At 37.7% G+C, this 11,553-nt stretch overlaps 1 protein-coding gene across 1 annotated transcript; it reads right to left on the bottom strand.

Moving 5' to 3' along the window:
• Window positions 1-5,609: 5,609 nt before the first annotated feature.
• LOC110288255 (zinc finger protein 431-like) lies at window positions 5,610-9,212 on the bottom strand (the record flags this gene model as incomplete). The annotated part of the gene is given in 3 exon segments (XM_029473829.1): window positions 5,610-7,484; window positions 8,840-8,900; window positions 9,086-9,212. Coding segments are annotated over 3 exon segments (2,013 nt in total), but the record flags the coding sequence as incomplete, so codon positions are not given.
• Window positions 9,213-11,553: the final 2,341 nt, after the last annotated feature.

The raw sequence follows: 11,553 nt of genomic DNA, 5'->3' as shown, positions 1-11,553 counted from the left end.
TTGTGGGTTATAAAAGGACCGAGTTTCCTGTGTTCTGGGCCTCCTCCTCCCCAGAAGCTGATCATCTATCTCTTGAGATGCATTAAAGCTGTTTGCTGCAGAAATTTCCGATTGTGTCCCGTGTTTGTGTCCTCGCCGGCGAGACTCCTTATCACACAGACATGTAACTTAACACATGTAGTGAGATCAATGACCTGTTTCTCAGCCCTCGGAGCTGAAGTAAATTTGCAAGTGGATTCGACATACAGGCAATATTGACATCTAGTAGGAAATTTAAAATTCATCAGACCAAGCTAATCATTCCCCACGTGTATGCCCACCAATCTGATCTGCTTTCACTCACATGACATGAATTAATAAATGCTAGGAAACTACAAAATCACTCACACTGGCATAACCAGGTACTTCTACATACTGGTGATACTAACAGTTGTTTGTGTGCCAAATATCTTTCTGTGAATTACACAAGAATCTTGTCCTCCTACTCTGGTCAAAGGTAGAAGCCATGCTCCTCATGCTCCACATGCAAATCCTTTCCCCCTTAGTACAATGGAAAGCTGACTACATGGCTCGAACAGGTCATTTAAAACTGAGTGGTGCTGTGGGCAGTTCATGTCATCATTTGGCTAGCTTAATCAAGAAGACAATATGTTATTGCCCTTAGGAGCAAGAACTGAGATCAAGGCCACCTGAGTGTAAGTGGGAGAGCTTTTCTCAGAAACATCTGTCTAGGCTGGAGGTACAGCTGCTCTAGCACTGATGTGTTTTGATAAGGAAATCACTGCACAAAAGTAAATGATTATGTTGAAAAATCTCTTTACAAAGAGTGTGTATTCAGCTCACATAGAAACCAGCCAAGAACAGATTTTTGCATTTCACATATGCTACCATTTTAATTCTTTTTAAGTGTTAGGACCCAGGTCATCCTTTGAACCACAGCAATAGGGAAAGAAGTCTGCAAGGCTAGCCACTGAGGCACATGGAGGTTTATAACTCAAGTGCACATTTTAATCATGAAGTAGGATTTCAAAGATTGAGTTAAAAGATGTAACAGTGCCACAATTCTCACACACAAGGAACACAAAACACAAATATAGAATATTGGAAAAGTCACCTAACAGTACTGTGGTTGCTGCTCTTACATGAACAATTCTGCAGAGCTACTCTAACCTCAAAGAAAAGCATCTTTCCCTCCTGAGCAAGCTGGTTCAGAGGAAGGCGATGGACTCATTAATGCAGGACAAGAACGACTTACATTCCAACTAGCCCAACTGTTATCTATCTCAAGGCCATTACTTCAGTGTGGAGAATTCCAGTTTTTTGAGTAATACTTTTTAAGTTTTTATTAATATGTAGTTTAATTTTATTTTGCATGCATGTGTCTGGGCTCTGTATTTTCTGAGACCAGAGGCAACAGCAAATACTTTGCAATAATAGTTGCAACCAGGTAGTTTGGGGAATGGGACCCCTGTCTACTGTAACAATATCTAGCTTATGTTAACTGCTAGGCTGTCTATCTGTCAAGGTACTTATTTAAACTGTACTCTCGTACATGTTTAAGTAAAAATATTGCATCATTTTTTGCTTCATTTTCTATTCTTTATCTATTCCCAAATGTGTTTCAATATCTTCTTTGTTAAGGATGAAAAATAATGCACAAATACATGAGGAAAACCTGCTGTGTGCACTCCTTTGACTGTATTTGTTTTTTCAGGGATAAATAATTTCCATTGAATATGCCATGAGCAAGCTCATCCCAGCCTGAGGACTTTTTTCACTTGTGGGAGAATCTGACCGTGAAGAATAAACTTATAGTGGTAAAAATCTCAGATAACACTTACTAGTGTCATGAATCCAAACTTCTAGAGCTGCAGCGAAGACTATGGCTACTGGCTTGAGACAATCACAGTCTGCCTTGGCTCTCTGGACCTTGCAGCACACCCTGTTGACCACTTTTAACTTGGTTGACTATGAAATTCTGGTGTTCTCACTCTGTAAGTACCATTAATATAGGCATGTGCAACCATGCCTGGTTTAGGTGCCTTTCACTTCAATTAGTAATGCATTAGAATTACAGCATGTGTAAGATGAACAGTTGCAATTAAGTATATTCAGAAGCAACTTAAGTGTGTGACCCTCAGTTTTACCATCTGTAGAATAAAAATAGAAGTCTACCCTAGTTTTGGTGAATTATAACAGATGCCATCATAAACCAAAATTATATTTCTGTATTGTATATATTATATATATATAACACACACATATATAATATACATTATATATGTATAATATACATATACATATATATAATGTATGGTCGTGGCTTATTTTTAGGTGTATGAGGAAGTCAGATGCAAGTCATAAGACTTAGCTGCAGTCCCGGGCGCCATCTTGGGACTGCTGCCACACCCGCTCCTCACTGTTGTTCTTTCTATTTTCATGTATTAAGCATTTTAATTTTAATATTAAAGCATGTTGACAAAACAGGACCCTCTGAGTGTATATCTTCTATCTTTGGACTTACACTCAGAAGGCTGACACATGACTATCAAGAGTAATAGGACAAGCCAGGCGTGGTGGTGCACACCTTTAATCCTAGCACTTGGGAGGCAGAGGCAGGCAGATTTCTGAGTTCAAGGCCACCCTGGTCTACAAAGTGAGTTCCAGGACAACCAGGGCTATACAGAGAAACCCTGTTTAAAAAAAACCAAAAAACAAAGCAAAATAAAAAAGTAAAAAAATAACCCTGACTAATGACTGACACCAAAGCTAGGATGCACAACAACCAACTCTCAGAGGAATTTGTGGGAAAATGAAACACAAAGTAGTGCCCACCATGCTTTCACCAGCAACCTTACTGGAAATGTATGATCTCACTACCCATATATTTAAATAAACAAGGGACCATTTAGAAGATGAGTATCCAATTCATTTCATTGCACTAGAAGAGTACCTATCAACAAGAAAAGTGGGATTAAAGCTGAACAGAAATCACAGAAGGAAATCAAGGTTTGCATAATATACATTTGTAAATGGATTTGAAAGATAGAAAAAACTTTAATATCTATTCCAAATGTTTGAAAATAAAACCACCAGCACAATTGGTGATCTCTACTATAACACTCGAGGGACCATGGGAAATAATTTACTTCCTTCAAGGCTCTGATGAAGAAGAGAAGATACAGGATGTTGTCCCTGATATGGAAAACATCTGTGATGTTACAGGTTACAACGAGGTCATCAACATGGATACGGTTTTTCTCTTGTATAAGATTTTTTTTCTATTTCCTGACATCATGATGACATAAAACACTTTAATTATTTAGATGGCTAGAGACATGGCCAAGTAATTAAGAAAATTTCATTCCCAGGGACAAAGTCAGGTTTGGACATCTTGGTGTATCTTCTGCTAGAAGAAGATACAACAACTTAATAATTGTGGAAATCAGCATAGACATGCACATACTCACCCAAAGATGCAGATAAACCCCGTAAATAAAATTAAACGAAGTTGGTCAGCAAAGAAAATTTCATTCATGATGTTATTCTTGTATAAATATTGACTACTCTGACCCAGGGTTTGTGGCAAATAATGCCTATCCAGAGTTTTTCTTCATCATGAGTTGGCTTATATAACAAAAAGCAAGCATAGAGGATTGATGGCAGAGAAATCAATACTTCTCAGTTAGTAGTGTCATTTGGGGAGATGTAGGAAATATCTGCCTGCTGGAGAAAATATGTCATTGAGGTTGAATTTCAGAGTTTACTTCCTCAAATCATGTCTAGTCCTCTCTCTCTCTCTCTCTCTCTCTCTTGGTTTTATTGAGACAAGGTTTCTCTGTGTAGCCCTGGCTGTGCTGGAACTCACATTGCAGACCAGGCTGGCCTCAAACTCAGAAATTTGCCTGCCTCTGCCTCCCAAGTGCTGGGATTAAAGGTAAGTGACACCTCACCTCTCTGTAACACTCTCTTTGAGGCTATAGGTTGAGGATGTGAGCTCTAAGCTCCTCCTTTAGCTGCCACAAATGACACTTGTTGCCCTGACAATATCATGGTGATCCTATATCCCTTTAGAACTCTAATGAAATTTAAATGCTTCTAAAAATTGCCTTCATGTTGGGGTTTCATCTCTTGCTATATACTGTAATGTTAAAAACAGGAAAATAAAAAATGATTGCTCCTTAGAAGACAAGATCTGCACACAGACCTAAGAGAGGGTGTGTGACCTTGCTCTCAAGTTTCTTCTGACTGGTTATTAAAGATGACAACAATCAATACCTGGACAGTAGCTGGGCAGAACAGACATAGACAGGGATTAGGGATACTGGACTTAGAATCAGTGGAGAACCACAAGGAGAAGAAAGTAGACAGAGAAAAACTAGCCTTAATTAACAGTCAACAGTAAAATAATGGAGTTAAGCATAACCCAGAAGAAATAAATCAAAATAATATGACAAAATTACTGGCTGGGAAATAGATGTGATAGAATAGAGGATAGATATCAGCCAATATTGGGTGTTGACTAAGCTTTATTACAAATATAAAAGTTGTGTGTGTTTTACCTGGAAAAGAAATGTCCAAAGCTGGGGTGGAAAACTTAGTTTGGGACTTCAGTTTTCTATTATACCTTAGACAGTTTATCACAACAACAGAAAAGGCACTAATAGTCACCAACAGTGTTTCACACCTGAATGAGTTATTTCCTGGACTTAAAGTGAACTGTGAATTTTAAACCAGTTATCTTATCAATGAACCTCACAGCGCTTTTGTCCCTATGAGTTTCCAGGTATGAATAAAATAGAGACATCATCATGCTTGAGCAGATAGTTGACATTTGCTAAAGGTTTTCTCAAGAATGAATAATGTCGTGTAAATTAATGTAACTGGGTTAGCACAAGATGGAACCATGTCCATCAGAGTCATAGATTGCCTTATTTTTGAGTTCTTTAAAGTCCTAAAAGATTAATGTGACATGGAAACATTAACCAATCCAGTACTTGCTAAAGGTTTTACTCTCCCATACAGATACTGTGATGTAGAAAATGTTTCCACAGTGGCTCCATTTACAAGGTTAACCTGCAGCATGGATTTTTCTCAAGAAAAAAAAAAACGACTGGTTCACACACAAGCTTACCACATTCCTTATTTTTATGAGGTTTCTTACAAGTCTGTGTTAATTTATACATGATGAGATCAATGTCAATGTCAACTGCAAAGGCCTTACCACATTATGCACACACAGTTTCTCTCTTCAGTGTCTTCTTTTATGAATTCTGAGATATATCGTGTGCTCTTTTATGTATTCAAAGATAACTGTGATATGCTAAGGTTTACCACATTGTGTATATTTATACGGTCTCTCTTTGTATCTCTCTGTCTGTCTGTCTCTCCAGTATGTGCTCCTTGCTGCATTAGGAGATAACTGCCTGGCATAGATTTTTCCACATTCCTTATACTCAGAAGGATTCAGGCCCCTACAAATATGTTCATGANGATTAAGACTATGATCACATTCATAGTCTTTCTCTTCAGTANGTTCACTTATACATTCAGAAATGATGGCATTGTAAAAAATTTGCTCACATCCATTTCCTTCGTAGATTTTTTTCTCCAGTGTGGATTCTTTATTCTTTTGAAGATGAAAATGCTTTGAAAAGATTTACACACACTGAATACACTTGTAAGGTTTCTCTCTAGTATGTCTTCTCTCATGAATTTGTATATTATAATGGTGGGAAAAGCCTTCATCACATTCATTAAATTTGAAGGGATTCTCTTAGGTATGTGTTTTTCTGTGAATTTGAAGATGACAGTATTGGGAAAAGCCTTTATCACATTGATTATATTTGTAGGGTTTTTCTCCAGTATGTGCTATTTTATGAATGTGGAGATTACTATATTGGGAAAAAGCTTTATCACATTCATTACATTTGAAGGGTTTCTCTCAGGTATGTGTTCTTCTATGAGTTTGAAGAGTACTGTGTTTTGAAAAGGCTTTATCACATTGATTACATTTGTAGGGTTTCTCTCCAGTATGTGTTGTTATATGAATGTGGAGATTACTGGATTGGGAAAAGGCTTTTTCACATTGATTACATTTGTAGGGTTTTTCTCCAGTATGTATCCTTATATGTCTTTGGAGACTAGATTTCTCAGAAAAGGCTTTATCACACTGATTACATTTGTAGGGTTTCTCTCCAGTATGTATCCTTATATGGTTTTGGAGACTATATTTCTCAGAAAAAGCTTTATCACATTGATTACATTTGTAGGGTTTCTCTCCAGTATGTATCCTTATATGCTTTTGGAGATTACATTTCACAGAAAAGGCTTTATCACATTGATTACATTTGAAGGGTTTCTCTCCAGTATGTGTTCTTCTATGAATGTGGAGATAACTGTATTGGGAAAAGGCTTTATCACATTGATTACATTTGTAGGGTTTCTCTCCGGTATGTGTTCTTCTATGAGTTTGAAGAATACTGTGTCGTGAAAAAGCTTTATCACATTGATTACATTTGAAGGGTTTCTCTCCGGTATGTGTTCTTCTATGATTTTGAAGAGTACTGTGTTGTGAAAAACCTTTATCACATTGATTACATTTGAAGGGTTTCTCTCCAGTATGTGTTCTTCTATGATTTTGAAGAGTACTGTGGTTTGAAAATGTTTTATCACATTCATTACATTTTAATGGTTTCTCTCCAGTATGTGTTCTTCTATGAATGTGGAGATGACTGTATTGGGAAAAGGCCTTATCACATTGATTACATTTGTAGGGTTTCTTTCCGGTATGTGTTCTTGTATGAACGTAGATATAACAGCATTGGGAAAAGGCTTTATCACATTGATTACATTTGAAGGGTTTCTCTCCAGTATGTGTTCTTCTATGACTTTGATGAGTACTGTATTGAAAAAAGGCTTTATCACATTGATTACATTTGTAAGGTTTCTCTCCAGTATGTGTTCTTCTATGACTTTGAAGTATATTGTATTGAGAAAAGGCTTTATCAGACTGATTACATTTGTAGGGTTTCTCTCCAGTATGTATCCTTATATGTTCTTGGAGATTACATTTCTCAGAAAAGGCTTTATAACATTGATTACATTTGTAGGGTTTCTCTCCAGTATGTGTTCTTCTATGACTTTGAAGATGATTATGCTTTGAAAAGGATTTATCACACTGATTACACTTGTAGGGTTTCTCTCTAGTATGAAATCTTTCATTCCTTTTAAGATAACTGGGCATTGCAAATCCTTTACCACATTGATTACATTCATAGGGTGTCTGTCTAGTTTGTGTTCTTTTATGTACTTGGTGACTTGTGTAAGGTAAAAAGTCTTCGACACAGTGAATAACTTCAGAGGGGATCTTTTCTGTATGAATCCTTTCATGCCTTTGGGCATGACTGTGAGCACGTAAAGCAAACCCTTTATCAGGTTGAGTATATTCAGAGGGTTTCTCTGCACGCTGACTCCTTTCACACCTGAGAAGAGAATTGGCACATGTGAGAGCTTTACCACACGGGTGAATACTTTCTTCTTGTTTTCCTATTTGGTAGTTTGATTACTTATTATATGTAAGTACACTGTAGCTGTCCCGTTTTCTGACACTCCAGAAGAGGGAGTCAGATCTCACTAGGGATGGTTGTGAGCCACCATGTGGTTTCTGAGATTTGAACTCAGGACCTTCAGAAGGGCAGTTGGTGCTCTTAACTGCTGAGGCATCTCTGAAGTCCCAGAATACTTTCATCTCTAGGATTTAATGTTACTATTTATCTAAATGTAAAGAGGCATCAGACCTTTTATCCCTTTGCTTACATTCATGCTGTTCCCCTTCATTATGGGTTGTTTCTCATGGTTACAGTCACCTGAGAAGGTATGAACATTGATTACATGGCTCAGTTTTAGGTATTCTTTTTCTATAAAATGTTGTTCCCGTACTTGAAGAAAAGTGGAGGAATTCAGAGCTTTAACGCACTAAGTGTATTCCAAATTTTACTGTACTGTGTCTCATAGTATATTTGCAAAGTGAACCAGGAGAAATAGGAGCATTTCCACATCCCTAGGACTCAAGAGCATTTTCTCCAGAATGAGGTTGCTGATGTATTGCCATCAAACGTGGAAATGTAATGAACTGTTAACTTGTATTATGTTTAAAAAGTCTACTCTATAACTGNAACCCACTATATATCTTCTAACAGTTATAGGAGACAAAAGAAAAGAGAGAGAGAAAGAAAGACAGACATAGTTTTTTGGGATATCTGTTTGGTATACATGGTGTGTATCCATTATAAAATATTATATACTTATGAAAGGAAGTCCAATACATAAAATGTTGAAGTTTGCATTCACAAGGTTTGACTCATTGTTCTCATAGACATGTGAAATATGGATTAAGGTTACTGCAACACCTCTTACTCACCTCCCAAATGCTGCCCTTCTAACTAAACTTAGTACTGACACTGCTAATAAATGAGTATAACCAGCTGAAATATAGACTATTTGCTTCTTAGAAGCTTTTGGACACATAGTTATCAACTATTCAATTTGTGTAGAATTTCCAAAGTAAGCAGAAACAGACTGGCAGTTGTACTGTATTAGGGCTATGTTTCAAATGGGGATATACACTAAGGCATTGTTTCCTTGTCCTCCTTCTTAAAGGAACATCTTGCAAAAAATCAGATACAGGACAGTAAAGACGATGGTTTTGTTTGAATGCAGCAATCATCAATACACTTAAAGCTGTGCTAATTTATACTGCTCCTTTTCTTATCAATTTTTAGCACACATTAACATATCTTTAGAGGCAGATTTGTATGAGCTTTCACATGAAAATTACCTTCTGTGTCTTCCAAAACTTTGACAATGTTCTTCAATATTTTGGGCTTCCCAACTAAAGCCTAAAACAGAAAATGTATGCCTTGAAATTTAGCAAAATGTAAGTTACTATCTTCAGTGAACCTCATAGTCATGCATGATTTATTCACCAAATCCTTCCTTCATTTTTATTGAAACTACAGAAGTGCATCAAAAGAAAATTTGTTTTCTTGAATTTTAAGTCAAGAAAGGGAATTCACAAATTTACCTATAGCATTGAGGTTCCTGTAGGTTTCCAACATGACATCTTTGTAGAGCTTCTTCTGAGAAGGATCCAGCAGAGCCCACTCCTCTTGAGTGAAGTTCACATGCACGTCCTCATAAGTCACTGCATTCTAGAACATCCCATAAATGTATACAAAGGAAAGCACAATAGAAACAACATCGGGCATCTATTCTTCATAGGCAATGTGTTCATATAATTCTGGGGCCTGTCCCACTTATTTACTCACACCCAAGTTCTACTGTAACTACCAAGTTATGTCAGAAGGAAACTTAATAATAAGGTTCACCCCTGTCATTTCTTTTTTTCTTTTTTTAAGAGTTATGTATTTCAGATATGTGAGTACACTGTTGATATCTTCAGACTCCCACATGAGGGCATTGGATCCCTATTACAGGTGGTTGTGAGCCACCATGTGGTTGCTGAGAATTATACGTAGGACCTCTGCATGAACAATCAGTTTCTTAAGTGCTGAGGCATCTCTCTAGCCCTGTCACTCCTGTCATTTCTCAGCCCTTTGAATAGGATGTACCCTTCTTGAAAAATGTCAATTACACATATAAAGACAAAAGCTCTACAAGAGCAATAGTGTTTGGCACACAACAAAGAAATTGTATTAATATTAACCATTACTACATATAAAAATCAATAAGCATGCTGGGTAGACTGGCTTATGCATTTAACAATGCAGTCAGAGCCAAGCATGGTGGCACATGCTTTTAATCTCAGCATTTGGGTGGCAGAGGTAGGTGAATTTCTGAGTTAGAGGCAAGCCTGGTCTACAGAGTGAGTTCCAGGTCAGCCAGGGCTACACAGAAAAATCCTGTCTCGAAAAACCAAACCAAACCAAACCAAATCAAAACAAACCCAACTAAACCAAACCAAAACAATGCAGTCAGGAGACATAGGCAGGAGACATTGAGTAGGATGTCAGTGTAATGTATACAATGAGTTCCAGGACAGTCAAAGATACATAGAAAGACCCTTTACTTAAACTCTTTTGAGAGTGATACACACAATACAGTTCTGTATTCATCTTCCAGAACCTGAGGTACACCAGTTCACAATATAACATTAATAAGATATTACCAAAAGGGAATATGTGGTTTAGCAGTTCCACTTGGACTTAAGAAAATATTGGCCCAGTGCCTGGGTGCCTGGTTACCTATGGTCCCAGTACTGCAGGTATTGGGGCACATGTTTTGTGCTCCTCACCTTTAGTCCTATGATCCTGAAGTGTTAGAGCACTTGGGAGTGGTGCTTCCTCTGGGTGTTGTGGGACAGGCTGGGGAATTTACACCCAATGTCCACTCATAGCACCAGTCCAGAGTGGAAGTAAGTTGATCCATTCTTATCTCCTTGTACAAAGCTCAAGTCCACTAGAATCAATGCCTGCCACATAAAACCAGATACACTGAAACTAATAGAAGAGAAAGTGGGGGGAGAGCCTCAAAAACATGGGCACAGGGAAAAATTTCCTGAACAGAACACCAATGGTTTATGCTCTGTCTTAGTCAGGGTTTCTAGTCCTGCACAAACATCATGAGCAAGAAGCAGTTGGGGAGATAAAGGTTTATTTGGCTTACACTTCCAAACCTACATCTGCTAGAGGGCTTATATTCAACATAGATAAAGAACTTAAGAAGTTAGACACCAGAGAATCAAATAAACCTATTAAAAATAGAGTACAGAGCTAAACAAAAAATTCTCAACTGAGGAATATTTAGTGGCTGAGAAGCACCTAAAGAAATAATCAACATCCTTAGTCATCAGGGAAATGCAAATCAAAACAACTCTGAGATTCCACCTTACACCAGTCAGAATGGCTAAGATCAAAATTTGAAGTGACAGCAGATGTTGGTAAGGATTTGGCAAAAGAGGAATACTCNTCCATTGTTGGTGGGATTGCAAGCTGGTACAACCACTCTGGAAATCAGTCTCAAGTTTCTTCAGAAAACTGGACATAGTACTACCTGAGAACCCAGCTATACCACTTCTTTTTTTTTTTTTTTTTTTTTTTTTTACAAACCCAGGCTTCCAGCAGAAAGTATTTCTGAGTACCCAAGAGAGAACCAAGATGTCGCCAACGCTAATACAGAGAAGTCCTGCAGAAGCTGCCATGAGATTCCAAGGTAGAGAGAAGGAGGGGAGCCTGAAGAGCAGAGTCCTGAGAAAGCCTGTCTCACTCAGAACATAAATGGCATGGTGGACTCCACTCCACATGGCAGGACATGTTGGTAGTACCGCTATATTTGTGTACTGTGTTTAGTACAGTATATATGTAGCCCTATGTTTAGTGACAACCTGAGGCTATTGTGTGTGATGGAAATAGAAAATGGGGTTTGCTGTCTTTTTAGGCTAGAAAATAAAATGGCCACAGGATGGCAGTACAAGGTAAGAGATGAAGGTTAGCCAGGTATTCTGTTAACTTTGTTGTTGTTTTTTTTTTTTTT

This window comes from Mus caroli, unplaced genomic scaffold (genome assembly GCF_900094665.2).
Source record: "Mus caroli unplaced genomic scaffold, CAROLI_EIJ_v1.1 scaffold_17588_1, whole genome shotgun sequence".
NCBI lineage: Eukaryota > Metazoa > Chordata > Mammalia > Rodentia > Muridae > Mus > Mus caroli.
Note: the sequence above shows the minus strand (reverse complement) of the source record. Positions and strands in the feature narration are given on the sequence as shown.